We start from the raw sequence: 20,894 nt of genomic DNA, 5'->3' as shown, positions 1-20,894 counted from the left end.
TCTGGTGGGGGGTGGCTAGACAGGATCCATGAATTTAGCCATCTCTGCATTCGACTTTTCACTGTAAACCATGACTGACAGGTCCCAAAGAGGGCTGGAATTGAAGTTCTGGAGGGGCCAAAGCCTATCATCCTCACCCAGGAGTAGGAACCTGTTACCTCCAGGGTACATCTCTCAGATTGGGATTTATTTCTCTTCCAAAATGGTAATTTATAGGTCCTGCATTGCCACTTCTCACGGGCCCGCTAAGTATTTATGATCTCCTGAGAAATGTGTCTTTCGCTGGCTTCCCATTTTAATCACAGAGCTAGCACCCATGAATCACTCGGCCCCTTCCCTTTGGGATGTGGTGAGGGGGCAAGAGACAGAGACCTCCTTTGCCCCGGCCTCCCAGGCCCACCACCCACCTGAATGCCACCCTCATCCTTGCTTTCGCCCCCACCTCTCAGGTTTCACCCGCAACTCAAGCAGCGTGTCACCACATGGGTATGTGCCGAGCACCACCCCGCAGCAGACCAACTATAACTCGGTCACCACAAGTATGAATGGATACGGCACTGCTGCCATGTCCAATTTGGGCGGCTCCCCCACCTTCCTCAACGGCTCAGCTGCCAACTCACCCTATGCCAGTAAGTAAAGATGTGTGTCCTGTGTTTCTGCACATTTTTTGCTTCAAAACCTGGGCGTTGTGCTGTGTTGGCTCATTGTGCAGGCTCTGCCCTGCCAGGTGTGGACCCAGTGATGCGACCCAAGGCAGCACTGTCTCCAGCAGGAGTCTCTGCCCTCCTTGCTCATCACTGCATCATTGCCTCCTTGCCCTGTCTCTCTAGCAGAGCTTACCTGTAACCAGAGTAGCAATGTGAGGTCATTGTGAGAACCCAAGCTTCCAGTCAGACGGAGCTGGGTCTGACTCTTCAGCCAGTCACTGACGTGGCTCTGAGCAGGTTCATCTCCTCTCTAAACCTCAGTTTTCTTATCTGTAAAATGGGGAAGGAACCCACTCTCCCTCCCACACAGTTGCTGTGAGACTTGGATAAAAGAATGCATGTAATAAGCTTGTCCTAATGCTCAGCCCATGGGTGATGCAGTTAGTAAATCTCGGTAATAATCATAATGATAGAATGATAATCTTAAGTGGCGCTAGTAGTTTAGCATGGTAATGACTATCTAAACCTTAAAATCTTCTATTTTTAAAGATATTTACTTAAGTGGCTGCACTGGGTGTTAGCTGTGGCATGTAGGATCCAGTTTCCTGACCAGAGATCGAACGTGGGCCCCCTGCATTGGAAGCCTGTAGTCTTAGCCATTAGGCCACCAGGGAAGTCCCTCTCCTTTATTCTTTTAATGTTTAGATGTTTTTCCCCTTTGTGTTTAATATGTACAAAGAAAAACCAAACATTCAAACCAAAAAACAGTTTATTTTTCCCCAAAATTTGGCATGATGAAAAAGCATATACAAGAGATTGTTCTTTTGTGCATTGTCCCTGTCTTAAAGAAGCTGAGGTTAAAGGATTTTTTTTTTTTTTTTTTAATGCAGTGTTTCAATTGCATCTAAAGAACCTCAGGGAACTGGCATCTTTACATACAAAACATCATGAGCTGTGTCTCCACTGTCTCTTGATTGCCCTCTGAGGATTTTTACATAGAAAACCAAGTTCATCTTGGACAGTGTGGGTGGCTCTTCTGGTGTATAATAATTCTAAGCTCTTAGAATTTTGTGAGCTGATAGAAACTGTGTTGTTACATGAAAGAATGGTATAATTTTTTTAAAAATGAGAGTCTCAGCTAAAAGTCCTGAAAATGATGCTTTCTCTGAGAGAGGAAATGCAGAGTGTGCTAGGCTGTTGAAAGAGGAAAGATCATTCTTGGCCTTTGCAAGAAGTTAACTTCTGAAAGTAATACTTAGCGCCATTCACCTTTCAGCTGAATTTGAGGCTCAGTGTGAGCTAAACCTCTGGATTTCTTTATTTCTACTTGATCTGTTTGGAATCAGCAGCTTGTTGCACATTTAAAATTCTCCCCAATAATCTGCATATATTACATCTGTCTGCTGAAGCATCAATGTTTGGGGCCAGTTTCACGGTAGATTTTGATTCATCAAAAGATTGTTTCTTACAAATCTACCATTTCAGTGTTCCCGTTTCAATCAGAAAAGGTTTCAATCATGACCTGAAAATTAAAAGGTGGCATTCTTAATTAAATCAATAACCTAATTGCTATATGGTAGCAATTCAATTTAGGGCCTTGGATTGCTCTGTCTTCGTAAGCCTGTGCAGACACCCAGCGACCTGAGCCTGAGATTGCATCTGTCAGACTGTGAAACTTCCAACATTTAATTTCCATTAATTGATTTTCTCAGTGCTCACAAATATAGTATTAAATTCTCAAATAGGCTCTCAGATGGGACGGTTTTATCTGCATAAATGCAAATAAAACAACAAACAAAAAAGCCCAGCTGATTTGAATTTTTGCCTCCACAATATTTAATTATTCATAAACCACTCATGTTGAAAAATTCCAAACAGAATAAAAAATAAAATAAGACATTTCCACTGGTGAACACCCTTTCTGGTGTGGTGGCTGATAACTAATAATGTTATAACAAATGGAACTGCTTGACTATATTTCACCCCTTCCTCTGTTAAGGCCCCCCTCAAACACCCCACCTCTAAATACACATAATGATCGCATTTGCCAACGAGATTAATTGCCTTCCTCAGTGAACCAGCAGGATTTCAAGTCTACGAATATTTAAAAATCAAACCTCCAGTGCAGGAGTTTTGCAATTTAAATGGGTGTTATTATTGAGCGCATTTTCACATTTACAAATCCTAAGAGATGTATAAAAATGCTGGTCTCATTAAAAGAAAAGTAGAGTTTAGAAAATGTTTGTGAAAATCCTGAGGATGGCGGCTCCCTGTTCTGCTCCATAAAACATCCAGTGCGTTTGGGTTGTGTAGTGCTGAAGGCTGATTAGAAGAGGTCATTTCCCCCCATGGCAACTGCTGTCTGTGACTGACTTGATAAGCTCTTCCCTAAGTTTCCAAAGCCAGGAGGTTGAGGGGGAGGCCACTTACTCAGGGATCTGGACTGTGGTATGCTCCTGGGAAGGGGCCTGTCCCCTTGTGATCTGTTTCCTTTGCAGGGTAGCCCTGCACTGGGGTGTGGTTCCCTAACTCACCTTTCAGTTCACTCACCGGGGCAAGTCACTGGACTGTTTTCTGAGTCTCAACTCACTTGGTTTGCTCAGGTGTAAAAAGGATGTAATAGGTCCCAACCTAAGCTTGCTTGGCTACTGACATAGATGCAAAAGATGTGACGATTCCTGCAGGTGACAAGGCAATATAGAATGTTTATTACATAATGTGGAAAATAATACAGTGAGGAGGAGGTACCTAGAATTTGAATTAAGTGCCTGAAAAATCATCGGACAGGACTCATACTTTTCCCTGGGGTACAGAGGAAATGGAAGGTGGGTGTGTGATGGCCCTAAGTCCTGAGTGTAGAGGGCTTTCGTGTGTACAATATCTATTTCCTAAAGTGACCTGAGATGACTAGCAACTAGTGAAAGATGAAAAGGCCAGGTGGAGAGGACCTGCATCACTCACACTCTTTCATATCCCCCAAGCAGCTAGGTTGTCTCTCTCTCTCTGAGTCACCAGAGATCTCCTGTCATTGATAATCCACGTCCCCACCACTCCCAGACTGTGAGTATTTACATAAAGCTCCGATCCTGCTGCTTATTAGCTCACACGCATGCATCTCTGTACAGTTCTGCAGGCGGTAGAAAGGATTTGGAACTTTGACTTGTAGTCCCTCATTAGTCACTCAGAAAGCACGTGGTGGATTATTTATCCATCTGGCCTCCTACCTACCTCTATCTATCTGTGTTGTGGAACATGGACACACAGTCATATCCTTCAAGAGGGCTTCTTCCCAGGTGGCTCAGTGGTAAAGACTCCACCTGCCAATGCAGGAAGACTCAAGATTCCAGTTCAGTCGCTGTGTGGGGAAGATCCCCTGGAGGAAGAAATGGCCTGTTCTTGCCTGGGAAATCCCCATGGGCAGAGGAGCCTGGTAGGCTACAGTCCATGGGGTCCTGAAGAGTCAGACATGACTGGCACACATACACATACATTTCAGGAAGCTGTAGTAGCTTCATGGGGAGACATCAGACACACACACCGCCATCCGTTCATCAGTGCCTTAAATTAGAATCCTGGAATTGCCTCCAACTCACTCTTCTTCCTCATACGTCTCCTTCCGCTAGTGACCACACCCTCTCAGTCTGGCCACCATCCTGTCTCTTGTATCCCAGACCCTTTGCTAGAACCTCAGTATAGGCCCTACCTGAAATACTTCCTTTGGCACCTCCTCCATGAAACCTTCTTTGGTTTCCCTTCCCCGACTCCCCAGAGTGGGCCATACTTACTGTTAAAGCTATTATGTGATACTATTCCCTTGGTAAGAACACTTTTGCCTCCTGACCTGAGATGCTCTAGCATACTGCCTGGCACATAGTCGGCCTACAATAAACACACAAAAGATCACAGTCACCACCAACAAAAGAAACACGTGCCAGGTACCAAACGATGAAATCTGACAAGACCCTGAGAGTTCAGGGAAGGCTCGTGCTAGAAGGGTGGCCTGAGCGGGGTGGGCGTCAGGGTGGGAGCTGAGAGGCTGTGTGTCAGGATGCCAGGAGAAGCGCTGATTTTTCTTTCTTTTCCCCTTGCCCCTTAGTCGTGCCATCTAGCCCCACCATGGCCTCCTCCACAAGCCTCCCCTCCAATTGCAGCAGCTCCTCCGGCATCTTCTCCTTCTCACCAGCCAACATGGTCTCAGCCGTGAAACAGAAGAGTGCTTTTGCGCCTGTCGTCAGACCCCAGACCTCCCCACCTCCCACCTGCACCAGCACCAACGGGAACAGTCTGCAAGGTAAGCCCCAGGCCCCACCTGGGGCCAACCAGATGCCCCGACTCACCTTCCCAGGGCCTGCAGCAGACGTGCTGCTGCTCAGGGCTCGCTCGGCCTTGGGCTTGCCTGCCCCTGTCTGCCCTCAGCTCTTCTGTTCCTGAGTGTTCGCCCTTGTTGGACCTGGCCCCAGGCCCCCATATCCCTCCTCTGCTGGAGTTGCCTGTGCAGTTCTTCCAACTCCAGCAGTTCTGCTCAGGCCCTAGATTTCCTTGAGAAACACCGTCACCACTTACTAATGTCGTCGTTTCTCTTTCCTCTCTCGTTCTCTGTGGTCGCCATAATCAGATCAGTCTTTTGTGGACTCTAGCAAGTTCTCCACTGCAGGGTCTCTCCCGGGACTGGCCTTCTCCTGAAGTAGGTTCCCTTCCTGTTGCCTGTGTCAGCATGAACACGTGTGGGGCTGATCATGGGGAGGGGGTGTGACAGCCCAGTCAGGGCCCTGAGGTTACAACATCTTAGACCAAACACCCAAGGCTTACTACTGCTGGGAACCAGAAAGCCCAAAGTGCCCCTGGAGGACCCTGGTTCATATTAAAACTGTTTGATTTCCTCCCCCTCATGGAATGTGGAAAAGAAGAGTCACAAAGATTTTAGGGGACCTTTCTATTCATTGAGAAAAAAGGAACCTTTAAAACGGGTCTACCGCTTCTTACCTTCTCCTTAAGTGCCGGCACTGAGTTGGGGTATTGAGCTGCATGGCCTCTTTCCTTTCCCACAGTGGGACTGTGGGATCGGTACTCATATTTTATAGACAAGAAAGCAAAAGACTAGTGAGGTTAGGGAATGGCTTGACTTGGAGACAATGGTATGTGGCAGAGGCTGGCTTCAAACTCAGGCTCAAAAGTTCTATCTCCTGCTCTATCTTCCAAGCACTATGCTACTCAGAGTGGGTAAACAGGATGCAAACAGGATTCCTAAGGCAGCTGGCAGGGAAGTAAGATCAATAAAATCATCAGTTGCCATTCTTTGAGCACTGACCAGTGCTAAGTACTGTGCCTGCTTTATCTTATTTAATCCTCACAACTTCCTGATGAAACACAAGGACCGTTATGGTCTCCATTGAACAGAGGGTAAAACTCAGGCATCAGGAGAGTAAACACCTGCCCAGAGGCACAGGCAAAAACAGAGGGGATAAAAATAAACCCTCAGGATCTGTGCCCCAACCCAGTGCCCCACAGAACCTGCCTTTCAGTGTCCAGCATGCCCATCTTCACTGACAGAGCTCAGCCGTTGGGTCGAGAGCACTCAAGAAGGCAGTCTTGTTTCTCATTGTCTATTTATACGTCCAGACAAGTACTTTGTACTGATGTAAACTTACATCCATTCTCTCGAAGACTCCGTAAGGGCAGTACTATTCCTATTATATAGATGGGAAAACGAAGGCCCAGTTTGCTCAGGGTCACGTATCTAGTAATGATGGTGCCAAAACCGAACCCCCTCTGTGTGTCTCCTAAACCCGAGCTCCTCCTGCCTGCACCTTTCTGACTCCAGAAGGGCTCTGCTGAGCACTGGCCAGTCTGTCCAGCACAGGTGAGGTGAGTGCCCATGCCCATCCCTGAAACATCCCCCAGCAAAGCCATCTTCTTAGAGGGAAGAGGAAGATACTCAGACTCTGGAATGACATTTCAGGCAATATTGTTTGTGATAGAAAATGCTCAACCCCACAAAAGGGGAGCCACCCATTCGTGCAAGTATCTTTTTCAGCTAAAAATAATGCTCTGTCACCCTGACTACATCTCCAGCTGGCAAACTGAGGATGTAATGCCTAAGTGAACATAACTTATAATGGGTTTAAATAAGGATAAAAACGTATGGAAAGCAGAAATCTGCCATTCCCAAGCTGCCAATCATAGCCCTTGTTAAATGTAGACTTGACGTCAGGAAGGAGGTGTAATGGGGTTTGTAATCAGCTGTGGAGAGGGTGGCATGTGAGAAGAAAAGGCCCATGGCTCTTCGAGGGTCCGTGACTGAAGTGGGCAGCCCTTCGGTGAGGCCAAAGGTCTTTTCATGCTGTGTGGATCAAGGAGGAAACAGGAAGGGTCTGAAAGGAGGAACTCAGCCCCAATTTTAGAACCTCCTGGATTAAGGGAACTTCCGGTGGTGTAAGGTGTGTGTATGTGTGTGTGTATGCTTAAGTAATGATGAGATGGCATCAAGACAGGGCCACATAGAAGGTGTGTACATTTGTCACCCCTAGAGCGTTTCTAACACAGTCTGCACAGATCCCCAAAGTACAGAGCCTGCTTCCCCCTTCTGACCTACAGCCGTCTCCACCTCTCCAACCCTGCCTAGTGCACAGCGGGAGCATATAACTCCGGCACGCTTGTGCTCGACTTGCTGTTGTGGATGACACTGCCCTTCCCTTCTAGTTGAGCGTGGGTTCTGGTGGTTTTTGTGTTACCAATTCTGTTATGCACCAAAGGTCCTTAGTGTCAGGGTGATGGCAGCAGAGGAGGTATGAGGAGAGAAATTAAAGTCACAGTAACTGACACCAACTTCCGGGCAGCTCTCCTCCGCCCCGCCCACTCTGCTCCCGCCGCCGCCGTCCACTCACCAGGCAGGCCCCACCCACCCGCGCTGCGTGTCTGTCCTCTGTCTGCTTCCCCTGCAGATGTGGGCACAGCGCGCCACTGTTTTCAGCGGTCTCTTCCTGGGGGCCTTGGCTTCTGGGAAAAGTAATATTCTGACCGTGGGCTCCTAGACCCGAAACCTAAGAATTACCTCATCTTCAGCTTTCTAAATTCCACTTCTATTAAAAAATTTAAAAAGACATGTAGGCTAGAGAACTGAGGAGGAGAATCTCTGGAGTTGTGGTATTCTCCTCCTCGTCGTCTTTGTTACAGTAACAGCTGTTTCATTTGGACCCACCTTGTTCAGAATTGTGATCATTAAGACAGGGCAAGTGACGGAGGAAGAGTTGGTTAAGCAAATTGACCATATAAGCAAGATTAGAGGTGACACAGTTAGGCTGTTTAAGTGTTTTAAAGGTCTATTTACCTCCAACTACCACTCTGCTAATTGTCCATCATTCTTTTTTTTTTTTTTTTAACCAACTCCTTAGAGATCCGTTTCCTTAGCAGCCCTTTCTCAGCCTCCTCTGGTGACAGCACACATTTACTCCTCAACAGATACACACTGTGGTCTCAAGTGATGGTGACGACAATGGTCAGAGCCACTAATGTGGGAGGTTTTCTTCCCAGCCTGTCGTCTTCACTGTCTCATGTATTCCTTCCAACCAACCTTAGATATAGGCTCCTTATTGTCCCCATTATACAGATGCAGAAACTGAGAGCTGAGAAGGCTCATCCAGAGTTATAGGACTAGCACATTAAGGGAGATTGGGGTTAAGCCCCAGCCCAACTGACTATTATGTAAGTATGAAAGTGTTAGTTGCTCTGTCATGTCTGACTCTCTGCAACCCCATGGACTGTAGCCTACCAGGCTCCTCTGTCTATGGGATTCTCCTGGCAAGAATAGTGGAGTGGGTTGTCATGCCCTCCTCCAGGGGGTCTTACCAACCCAGGGATTGAACTTGTGTCTCCTGCGACTTCTGCATTGTAGGTGGATTTTTTACTGTCTGAGCCACCAGGAAAGCCCCAATATAAGCCCCTATGTTAAACTAAATGGTCATATTCAAGCCATTGGGCAACCAGCTGTGGAAGTTTAGACGAGGCAAAGATTAGGGAGAATTCAGACCAGCCTCATGGAGAAGGTTGACTGGACCTTGGATGAGGGGCAAGTAAGATTCAGGCCCAGGGAGATGAGGTGAGGGGGGGAGGCATTTTAAGCAGAAGGTTTAAGGATAACCTGAGCCGGAGTCTTGTGTGGTAGCCACTAAGCCATGTACCCTCCTAGAGCACAGGTACCAAGAGGCAGGGAGAAAGGGTAACAAGGAAGTCCTTACCTGGGAGTCAGGAGCTCCATTCTTATATTTTAGAATTTTCAGTTTCTCCTGTGACTCCAGCTGGTTTTCTCTCCCAGGTAGGTAAAACCTTTGACAGTCTACCATTTGCCTGAGACATCTGTAGGACAAACTCTTATCTATCTCAGTATTTCTGGAGTCTCATAAAATGTTCTGTTTTAAAAAAAGAAAGAAATGGTTATGGTCAAACAAACCTTGAAAATGGTGCTTACTATCTTGGAGTCACAATGCATGCAAGTTTAATTAAAGGCTCTAAGACACCCCGCAGCTAAACAGAAGAGAGTCTCCCTCTTAGTTCTCTGCACTTATTGGCCCATTAAGACCAGTGAACATCCTATGAAAAACTATGTAAAATTTAGACATATTTTGGATTTAAAGATAAGATAACAACACAGAGACATCTCCTTCCATTGTTATCAAGATGTCATTGTTCAGTCCTGATCTTAGACTCCTCAAGTGTGTGTGTTTTCAGAGGCTTGAGTTACCTCGTATGCTCAGTTATAGTCCTGGAGACACACTTTCCCTTCTCCCAAAGCTGGGCCCCTGAAGCATGGATTCTATCTAATTTTGGGCCTCAAAGGATTTCATTAAGAGATAGGCAGCCCCCAGAATGCTGTCACCATGTCACTGGACCTGCCCCCAAGGTGGGGATTTTAAACCCTATGTTCCAGACAGTCTCCGCAGTGAAGAATTAACAGAAATCGTACCCACATTGTGCTTTTCTCCCCTTTCCCCACCTTGCTGGAGCGCAGGCTGGCCGGCCCCACCTAGCTCTCCACAGTCTGGTAGCACATCTCCTGGAATTGTCTTCTGCTTGACACACATGTTGAGTTTGTGCAAGCTCGTCCCCTCGTCCTGTTCCCGATTAGCTCCGCATCCTTACACATGTGGTGGTTCGAGGAAGTTCACATTCCACCCTCTCATTCCAGATTTCTCCCAGCTCGGCAAAACTTTGCATTTTGTCTTTGTTCTTATCCAATTAAAAAATGCATTGCTGCTGAAGCCAGTAGTTTTCTGAGCTTCTGTCAGGGAATGTGATCACCCAGCTGCCAGGGGGATGGTAGAGCCACTTCGGTCTTGTGATGCCCTGGCACACATTACTCTCTGAGAGTGTGGGGGTGTCGTGTCCTCATGGAAATCTTCATGGGCCCCACTTGGGCAAGTCCGTGTGCCAGCACCATTTCTGGAACATTCTAAGCCTCAAACACCCATCCATCTCACCCACATAAGTAATCTTGAGGATTAGGGCACAGACACAAGAAAAACAGCTTCTAACATCCCGGGAGCTTCCCCGCAGTCATGCAATGAGGTTTTTTTATTAAAAGGCCTCTTTAGCGTGCCTAAACCCAGAGGCCACAAACGGGACTCCTTGCCCAAAATTCACTCATCAATAAGGGTTCTGCATCTGGAGTCTAGGAAGTGATGGAAGAGATTTAGGGAGCAGTAACCCCCTGATGTTATGTGCAAAATTCTGGGTGTAAGCATCTCCGAGCCTTCTTGGACAGAGGTTCCCTGGCTTCCATTAGACCCTCAGAGGAGTCTGAGGACCAGTGAAGGAGAGGGAGGGAAGTGGGGACAGACCACAGTCACCCCTAGACACCCCCAGACTGTAGGTTTGTTTATTTGGCTTTGATTTTAACTTTTTGCTAACACATATAAACTGGGCTATTTTATGTTTTAGAGAATCCACCTCTCCACCTTCTCTGGAGTAACATGTGGTGGCTATGTGGAGGCATTCTCACATGGCAGCAGTGAGTGCCGCTCTTGCTACAGAAGGCCTGAGTCTGGCTGAGCCACCTCAGTCCCCACAGCGGGAACCTGGCTCACTTAGGATGCCAGCCTGGGCTCTCAACGTGCTGGAGTTTTTAACCCCTGTGTCCGAGATTAAGAAACACTGTTAGCTCTGGACTGGCAACATGTTAGTTAGCTTTGCTTTATAGCTTTTAATGTGGCTGTAATAGAAGTTTCATCTTATTGATTTAACACATTATTCAGGTATCAGAACACTGAGTAGGTTTTTTTGTGTTTTTTTTTAATTCTGGTCATCTAGAATTAAAAAAAAAAAACCTGATGTTTTTAGGGCCCCATTGATAAATTTTGACTGGGTCCACCGACCCCAATTAGCAGGAATTTTGTCCATTTTCCCTTTTGCTTTGTATCATATGGAAACTTCCTGGTGATCAGGCTCTGCTCTAGGAGACTGCTGGGCACACAGGCTAGATAAGGAGACACTTCTTTTGCCAGAGGCCTTAGCACTCCCTTGGGAAGGTCTGCCTTTTAGTAGAGGTGCCTGGACCTACCTTCAGCCTGGAAGAAAAGACCCTTAGGGAGGCAGCACCATGCTGAGCTCTCAGTCTGCAAAGACCCTCTTTCCCAGTCCATCCTCCTTGCCTTTGGAGCTACAGCATCTTGAATTCTCAAGGCTTGGATTGAAATACCCAGCTTCCTGTGTCAGTCAAAATCTAGGGCTCACTTGCATCTTAGGGGCGCACTGCATTTCCAATGGATCCCAAATCATTGGGAGTTTAAATTGGCCTGCATTTGGCAAGAGACACTTCCTGTTTCTAAGAAAAATGGCTTATGAGGACTTACAAAAAAGACTCTAGGAGCTTTTGGACTGCAGAATGGCTCTTGCAAAACAACATTTGGATGATTTACGTGTAAATGAATCAGAAACATGTGGATTAAATTTCCTTGTGAATACAGATGGGTTTAAAAATTAACGGAAAAAGTGTTTGGCAAAATGCTTTTTTAAAAATTGAATAAAAAATGTCGGGGTCGGGGAGGGGAAACAGAGGCTTGCGGGGCTCACAGCACTCAGAGCCTCACCTGGCCTTCCTGTGTCTACTGAAGGCTTTGGGGGTCTCTTTAAAAAAGCCCATTCTTGCAGACATGAGAGCTGGGAAATTTAGAGGGTCACTTCCTAGATGCAGTCACCACTGACAAGGACATTAATTTAAATTTAGAATTGCCAACAAAAAGAAAGCAATGACTTCCTTTCTCCGCCTGACAGGATGCTAAGCCATCGCTTAAAGCCAAAGATGGCTGCCTCTTGCTTCTAATGTAAGCACTGCTCTCATCTCCACATATTTCAAAGCTGCCATCCTGAACTCTGCACTTGTCCCTTTATTCCTTATACCCATCAAGTGAAGTGTTCCATGTTGGACAATACCTAGTTGATATAAGGAAACACAGCCCAGAAAAGTTCGGTAGTTTGCACTAGGTCACACAGCTAATTTAGCAGCAGAATTTAATAGGAGCCCAACTCTTCACTAGGAGCTTATCAAAACTAAGCACTTCATATTGGTCGTTAACATTTAAATCTCCCACAACTCTGAACAGTATCACAGCCCTAGCAAATACACCCCATTCCTAGCCGAGGAGGCAGAGAGGTTCACGGAGACAAATAAATCTGGGTGGAAAAGGAAGTGGCAACCCACTCCAGTATTTTCTTGCCAGGAAAATCCTATGGACAGTGGAACCTGGTGGGCTGCAGTCCATGGGGTCCCAAAGAGTCAGACACGACTGAGCATGCACGCAAGCAAGCAAGCACCTCTGGGGGACTTAGCAAACGGAAAAGAGGTGGAATGTGGGCCTGTGGGATTCCATGCTCTTTTAATACAACTGTGTGAGGCCTCCTAACAATGCTTTGCAAGATTTTTAATTCTCCCATACAGCTTTCCCTTTGCCTTAGGATCTCCTTTAGCTTTCCTAGGCTAAAGTTTTCTAGAGACATGGTCAGACCATTGCAGAAACCTTGACTGCAGCAGAGGTATAGGGGACACCCTCCCTCCTCATCCCCCAGGGAATGACATCTCCTGGAGCTGGCTGCTTCTCACCTCAGGCCCGAGGACTGAAGTGGAGGCGCCCAAATCGCCGCTCCAGTCCTCAGTGCTCAGCTCTCACGCTAATACAGGACACAGGCAGAGCCATGGTTTTTCGTAGCAATTGCTGGTTGTTATGGTGGGCCAGTTTTTCATTTTATATTTTGGAAGTGAAAGCAAGGGGGACAAAGAGTGAAAAACTGAAAATTCCCACTCCTTTGCAAGCGACGGGGCTCTAACTTTCCCAGCAGTATTCAAACTCTGACTTGCCAGTTACGTCTTAAAATTGAAATCAGATTTGGAGGGACGTTTAGGATCATCTGTTAAAGACACATATACTCACTGATAACACTACATTCTTAATAAAGTACATGTATATTTTGTAATTACAAATTCCTTCCGGGGAAGATGAGAAAGCTCATTTGTGGCTAATGTTCAACGAACATAGTGGGGTGTGGGTGTTTTTTCCCCCCATCTTTTTTCTCTTTTAGTAGGAAGTTTGGACACAAAAGCCACTGACTCTTGTCTTCTCTTTCCACAGCAATATCTGGCATGATTGTTCCTCCCATGTGAAAGAATTGCCTTGAAGAATTTTATTAATGAAGAGGTTGGATTCTGCTACAGAGAGTAATCTGATACAAGTCCCAGAGTGGAACTTTTAACTCAGGCCTTTTTAAGAGGAATCACAATAACTGCAGATTTTTAAACAAACAATATCGCCGACCTTGCAAATACTGAAATTGGAAGGGATCTGCTAACGCAGGGTGTTGGTTACAGTTGTACCTCCCGCGTCCTTGGGGGGATATATTTATTCTGTGTTGATAAAAGCAAATCCACTTTTTCTTTCTCTCTCTCTTTTTTTTTTTTAAGCTTAACTGCAATCACTTGTCTTTTATAAACCATAAAGCTGTATACAAGGGACACTATAAATAAGACTCCATGTTTTAATTTATGATGTTTTTAAAGCTGTGTAAAAGGAGAATGAAGTGGTGATATTTACAAAAAAGTTTAAAAAAAAAGGAAAAAAAAAAAAAAAAAAAAAGCTTGTATGGGACAGAATAGGAATGCCAGTTAGATTTTTTAGGAAACTAAGGGTCGGCTTCTGCGCCTTAAAGCATATCAAGTCGTAGTTACTCAGACAGTGCATTTCCAGTATCTAACTTAACATGCCACCCTTTAGCAGTGCAAGCTTATTTCTCCCTTTCGTATTGTTGTCTTAAGTAACTGTGTAAATAAATGCAGCCTGGAAAGTTAACCAGTGATGTGAGTGATCACATTTTCCCCTTCTACTCAAAAATCCAGTGCCTCTAGACAGATGTTAAAACTGCATATTTAAACCTGATAGCACTCTCTCTCTTGCTTATGTCAACTTCTTCTGAAGCCGATGGCCTCTCGAGAGCTTGTAGGCACACACACTGTGTGAGAATCTCCTTTGAGACTGCGTGGAACAGGGTCAGGCACAGAATCCCAAACTATCCCCTCCAGTTACTTATCGAGTCAAAATCCCAGTAACACGCCGCCATTTACAAGGTTAAAGTTTACTCATCCTAAATGCTGACTTCATCCCAATCCTCCAACACAGCAGGTCTTTGAGATTTCCCATTCGAGATTAGCGCCTCTGTCAGTCGACCCTTACTATTTGTAACATAGTAGATTGAAACAACGGGTTAAGTGCTTTGGAATCAAGAATAAAAGGAAACTGGGAGAAAGGAAAAGAAGGTTGAGACCTCAAAACACAGTTTTCTGTTCGATGGGAATTTTTGCTCTCATTATCTGGGAAGTGTTCTTACAATAGAAGTTAATGGCGAAGATGCAGCAAAGCTCCGAGGATGCATTTGCCTGATATTTTTTTCTTTGCTGTTGTGTTTTTGTATGTAGTTATAAATACTGTAGATTTTTTGTGATTTTTTGCCAAAGTTGTTGTTCTATTTATACATTTTAATGTCTTAAGACGGTTTTTCAATATCATAAAAAGATTTTACTGCATATTTTGCAAAGGAAAAAAAAAGCTCACTACCTTTAGCTTGCACATACTTGCAAAATTAATTAAAAGGCTTTTTGTTTTAATGGGGATTTTGTAAGATATCCATATAAATAATGTATTTATCTTTGGAATTTGTACATTGCTTTCCCCTTCCTCCTTTTCCTCTGACTCCCAGTTTATTTTATTGTGTATGTTTGCTATGTGAAAAGTGCGTATTTGTTTGGTCACCTATAGTTAGCTGTTTCAATGTGATTTTTAAACATTTCATTTATAGTTATTTTTAGTATCGTTTTAAACCATGCTTCATTTTTTTTTAATTTTCACCCAAAAGCCATTGTCTATTTTTGTATTATTTGTAAGTTAAGAAGTTTTTTCCAATTTATGGCAAAAAATAGTAGCATATTATTCTTGTAGCATTTAGTTCCGTAGATTAAAAAAAAAAATGTATCCTTTGCTTTGGAAGCTTACAGAAGAAAACCCTAATGCTGTTTTACTCTATTAATACGCATGGAACCTCTCCCTTTGGAGTGACGCATTTTGTGCATTAAATTCCAGGGAGAAACTTCATAGAAATCAGTGAACATACTTTCTTTCCTAAGTCTGCTTGTATATTTCCTCTGTCTTTCACATAAATATAAACCAGCAGATTGGATGCCTTAACAATGCAAATCATATTCATTTCACTTGTACATTGTAACTGTGCACCAGAACTGTCAGTCATCACTAACATTCTAAGAAAAAAGAAAAAGAAAAAAAAAGAAAGAAAAAAAAAAAAACAAAGAAATTGAAAAGCACAAAAGAACTGTTTTGTTACCTTAAGATAATGTAACTTTTTCTAGTAGAGCAAGAAAATTTACAACAATGCTGCAACTGTGCATGCCCCCATATGGATTTTGCAATGGTTTTCACTAGACTGTCAGAGTGCGATTTTTATGGGTTGGGGCGGGTGGGGGAGGGGTGTTGCGGGAGGGAAGGGAGGGGAAGAAAGCTGATTTTTCTTGGTGAGAAATAATAATGATAAATAATAATAAAACTGGAAAATGTAAGCAAAGTGGACACATTGCTTCTCGGTACTCAGAAAGGTTGTCTGGATTTGTGTGGTAAGCGCTGGCCTGAAGATGTGTACAATTTAAAGCCATATTTTGTCTGGTGAGCCCCTTAACTGTTTGTGAAGGACCCCAGGTCAGCCGGTGAGGTGTCCGGCTCAGACCCTGGTGACAGACGCCACCCATTGTCAGCCATTGTAGTGGTTAGAACTTTTCTTGAAAGTCCAAAGAGCCTTTAAAATGTGTATAATTTGTGTTTTGTTGCCTCTATTTACATTGATTAGACGAAAAGACATTCTGGCCCTCTGACCCTCTCTCTTCTACATGGAACTTTTACAAATAAAAGATGTTCCCCTAAATACAGAATATGGCTTTAAGAAGAAAACAAAATAGAGAATTCAACTAAGATTTCAGTTTGGGGGGAAAAATACAGCTTCTGGATGACTGGATTGCATAACACACCCTGGCCTCACATTGTACTAGGATGCAGCTTAACGAAGTCATCTCTAAATCTAACCTTTCACCTTCCTATCAGACTTTTGGAATAGACACACACTGTACAGTTCAATCGTTAGAGAACCTAACTACTGTAGAGATTGTTATAATTTTTTTTTTTTTTTGCAAACATTCAAGCTGTAAAAACTTTTCAACTTTCACAATATTTAATTAAAGTTACTTCTTGTCTGTGATGGCAGCTCCTAGTTGTGTGTTCATTTCTCTATTTTGGATGAGCCCAAGTCCAACATAATGTAAAAAGGTCTGTGTGTGCAATGGCGTGGGGCCAGTGTTATCACCCAGAGAAAAGCAGCAAGAGTGAGTAGTCCTGGGACACCCACTTTCCCTCTTTGTCAGTGCATGGGTATTTGCTAATCTGGAATGCAAATTGAACTCACACAGCGTGCTGCTGCCCTCTGCTGGCAGCAGCTGGACACACAATGCCCATCCTGGTCTGAGCCAAGAGCCCCGATTACACTAGGCAAGCCATGAGATCCCCTGAAGTGACTGAATTATGTACCTAGGATCTGGCCTCGCTGGAAAGTCATCCTCCATGTTCCAAGTCTGAACCAAGCTCTTCACATACCACTGCTAATTAATCCCAGTGAGCTTTCTGGTCAACTATGTGCCCTGGTTTACTGAGGAGGAGGCATGTGTGAACACAGAACTTTCCATGATCTATAGTTTTAAATCCCATGTCGATAAGACATTTTTTCCTGTTGGAAAAAAACAAATTTACCTAGGGTCAAACATTCCACAAACACCCAATAGGCACCTACTCCTGTAAAACTGTTTCACTTTAATTTCCATCATCATCATAAGTCTCTCCAATTGCACATTCAATGCTTTCCCTACTTTTACAATTATTGGACATGATAAGCTTAATGATGCTTATAAAATGCCTCGAAAACTCAGCAAATAGGCCATGCACCAACAGAAACTTGATGACCAGAGCTGCTGGGTCATCTTGCAACGACCATCAGAATCATTTGTGGTGGGCATTGCTGATACACTTTTGCTCTGGAATAGAGCCCAATCCTGAGGTGATGAAAGAGTGTAATGAATAAGTTAATAAGCAGAGAAGCCACCATCCTCATCTTAAATCCATGCTGATTAATTTGGTCATTCAGTATACATTTCTGGAATTCTGTATCACGTACGGAAGATAAAAAGGGAACAAGAGTCCCCTGCCCTTAGGCCACGCATAATCTCAGACAAGAGGAATCTATACTCAGAGTAGTTTAGAGTGTTAAGGACAAGACACTCACAATGCTCCACAGAATAAGACGGACATCCACACCTCTACATACTGGCTTCTACTTTCCTTAAGGCCTATTTCCTGGAAGGCCTACTTATTCACATAGACCTTGAGGGTTTCATCTGGCACCAGGTGAGGCCTGGTGGATTCTATAACAAGCACAGCAACACTGATCCTGCCCTCATGGATCTTTATAGTTGAGTGAGGCAAGGAGACATTAACCAACGATACAAGTCTAACTAACCAACTGATAAGGGCAATGAAAAAGTCTAGAATGCTCTGAAAGTGTATTACAGTGGGATCTGTTTTTAACCTGAAGGGTTGGGGAAGGCTTCCAGAGAGAGGGACATCTAAGCTGAGATGTGAAGGATGAAGTCAGCAGGTGGGGTGGCACCAAAGGAGAGGGAATGAGAGCAGATATAAGGATCTAGGCTTTGGATATAGACAGGGCCCATTCAGGAGAAGGAAATGGCAACCTGGAAAATCCCATAGACAGAGGAGGCTAGTGGGCTACAGTCCATGGGGTCACAACGAGTTGGACACGACTGAGCATGCATATGCAGGTGCGGCCCATTCAAGAACAGGAAGACTGTCTGTGGAGTACACAGCTGTGCGAGATGGCACTGAGGAGCCTGGGAAGTTCAGAACAGAGACTGAGGACTTACTACCCGTTTGGCACTTCACTGGTTTGCTAGGATGCAGTAGGCAAACCAGTCATAGCTCCAGCCTGTAGGGCCTGAACCAATGGTCATAAACTCAATGCTCTGTATCTGACCACAGAGACCATGATGGTAAACCATGAAGTGGGTAAGCTGGGGTAAAAAAACAGACAAGGAACCCTCGCTTACTCCAGGCAGTTGTCCCCACATGGGAATGTAGCCCCAGTGATGCCCATCTTTCATTTTTCAAGAATGCCATTGTTGAATTATTTGAATATTATTGAATTATTTTTGTGTGAAATTTTCATTTTTTAAATGCTGCCATCTAATCCAAAAATAGTGCTTTCAAAACACTGCATTGGGGAAAAAAGAAAGTCCATGGGCCTCTAAGAATGTCAGTTTGGGACTTGTGGCCAAAAGACAAGTTACTAAAGGAGATGTTTACCCAGCTTGATTTGAGGGTCCTATTCACATTCCTAGCACTAGGTTAGGAAGGCTGCATGGAATGGCCTGCCTGCGTGGTATAAACAGACTCTCCAGGCAAATAAGGGAAAGCAGGGCATGGAGGGCCATGCTCAATGCCTCTAGAGCTGGCTATGTGAAGAAAACAATGTTAAATTCATCAAAAGGAATAGGAATGTGGGGAAATGGAATATATAATTGTGAAAAAACTCTCCATATCCTACAGTAGCCATGTTCAATGTTAAATATACAGATAAGTTTTTTTTTTTAAATAAATTTCCTTTTGCCTTGCCAAAACACCCTCATTGAAAAGTTCATTTTTAAAAGATGTCCAGAGAAGTAAACCTTTTCCAGCACACTATGCTCATGGCCATGCCTGCGCTCACAGGCTCCAAGTCACATTCTCAAAAATGTTGCTCCTGGAATGATTATGCTGTCCCTCCAACATCTCAATTTCTTCTTCCTCAATATTACTATCTAATCAGCCTACACATATTATCTCATCTTAGAGAAAAGAAAATACGATTAGACCTCACTTTGCTCTCAGTCTGTCCATTAGCCTTCTGCTCCATTTTATAGCAAGTCCTCTCTAAGAGGTGTCTGTCTTTTCTTCTTCATTTCTATTCTCTTATTATCTTACAGTAGATAATTTAACAACAGACTGGTTCCAAATAGGAAAAGGAGTATGTCAAGGCTATATATCGTCACCCTGCTTATTTGACTTATATGTAGAGTACATCATGAGAAACACTGGGCTGGAAGAAGCACAAGCTGGAATCAAGATTGCCAGGAGAAATATCAATAACCCTTATGGCAGAAAGTGCAGAGGAACTAAAAAGCCTCTTGATGAAAGTGAAAGAGGAAAGTGAAAAAGTTGGCTTAAAGCTCAACATTCAGAAAACAAAGATCATGGCATCTGGTCCCATCACTTCATGGGAAATAGATGGGGAAACAGTGGAAACAGTGTCAGACTTTATTTTTTGGGTTCCAAAATCACTGCAGATGGTGACTGCAGCCATGAAATTAAAAGACGCTTACTCCTTGGAAGGAAAGTTATGACCAACCTAGATAGCATATTACAAAGCAGAGACATTACTTTGCCAACAAAGGTCCATCTAATCAAGGCTATGGTTTTTCCAGTGGTCATGTATGGATGTGAGAGTTGAACTGTAAAGAAAGCTGAGCGCCAAAGAATTGATGCTTCTGAACTATGATGTTGGAGAAGACTCCTGAGAGTCCCTTGGACTGCAAGGAGATCCAACCAGTCCATTCTGAAGGAGATCAGCCCTGGGTGTTCTTTGGAGGGAATGATGCTAAAGCTGGAACTCCAGTACTTTGGCCACCTCATGCGAAGAGTTGACTCATTGGAAAAAGACTCTGATGCTGGGAGGGATTAGGGGCAGGAGGAAAAGGGGATGACAGAGGATGAGATGGCTGGATGGCATCACCGACTCGATGGATGTGGGTTTGAGTGAACTCCGGGAGTTGGTGATGGACAGGGAGGCCTGGCGTGATGCAATTCATGGGGTCACAAAAAGTCAGACATGACTGAGTGACTGAACTGATCTTACAGTAGATAATTGTCTTACAGTAGATAATTGTCTTACAGTAGATATTTGCTATAATGATGCACAGTGGGGAGTCTTAAACTTTGCAAACAAGGGATCAAACATGTATTTTACAAATATCCTGATAACTACCTAGAGAACAAATTGGAGAGAGGCAGAGGGGAAAAAGGACAATTAGGAGGCATTGCCATGGGTGAGGCAAAAAAAACGCATAGCTTGGACTATAAGCATGGGAAAGGGGAAAATAGATAGGATTAGACATATTTAGCATTTGATTACGGTCAACAATAGTGTATTACAAGCTTCAAAGTTGCTAAGAGACTAGGTCTTAAATGTTCTCACCACAAAATGAAATAATTATGTGATGCAATGGAGGTATGTGTTAGTGCTAAGGTGGTAATCACATTGCAATTAACATGTCATACACCTTAAACTTACACAATGTTAAATGTCAAGTATACTCCAATTAAAAATATCTAGTGGATAAAACCACTCTGATTTGGTGATGAGGCAATGTTGGGATTGGGGGAGGAGGAGAAGTCAAGATGAAACTCAGTTTTCTGACTGAGACACCCACAATTAAAGAAGTGGTTGATGTCTCTATTTGGGCTGTTTCCTACTATTAAGCTATGGAGCTTGGTAGTGAAATCCTTTCCTACCGTTCCCTTTGCTTTCCTTCCCTCTTCCAAGTATGATCCT

The 20,894-nt window shown here is 44.1% G+C and overlaps 1 protein-coding gene across 8 annotated transcripts in view; it reads left to right on the top strand.

The window, feature by feature from the left end:
- EBF1 (EBF transcription factor 1) overlaps nucleotides 1–16,442 on the top strand; it is a 429,858-nt gene extending 413,416 nt beyond the window's left edge. For 5 of the 8 annotated variants that reach the window (XM_019965325.2, XM_070793931.1, XM_019965323.2 and 2 more), the window contains 3 exons: nucleotides 450–629; nucleotides 4,744–4,938; nucleotides 13,265–16,442. In XM_019965325.2, coding sequence (XP_019820884.2) covers nucleotides 450–629; nucleotides 4,744–4,938; nucleotides 13,265–13,296 — 407 coding nt within the window. In that variant the 3' untranslated portion in view covers nucleotides 13,297–16,442. The other 3 variants (XM_019965329.2, XM_019965328.2, XM_019965327.2) reach the window with 1 other exon arrangement.
- The last annotated feature ends 4,452 nt before the right edge of the window (nucleotides 16,443–20,894 follow it).

Source organism: Bos indicus, chromosome 7 (genome assembly GCF_029378745.1).
Source record: "Bos indicus isolate NIAB-ARS_2022 breed Sahiwal x Tharparkar chromosome 7, NIAB-ARS_B.indTharparkar_mat_pri_1.0, whole genome shotgun sequence".
NCBI classification, from domain to species: Eukaryota; Metazoa; Chordata; class Mammalia; order Artiodactyla; family Bovidae; genus Bos; species Bos indicus.
This window is presented reverse-complemented; position numbering and strand designations above follow the sequence as displayed.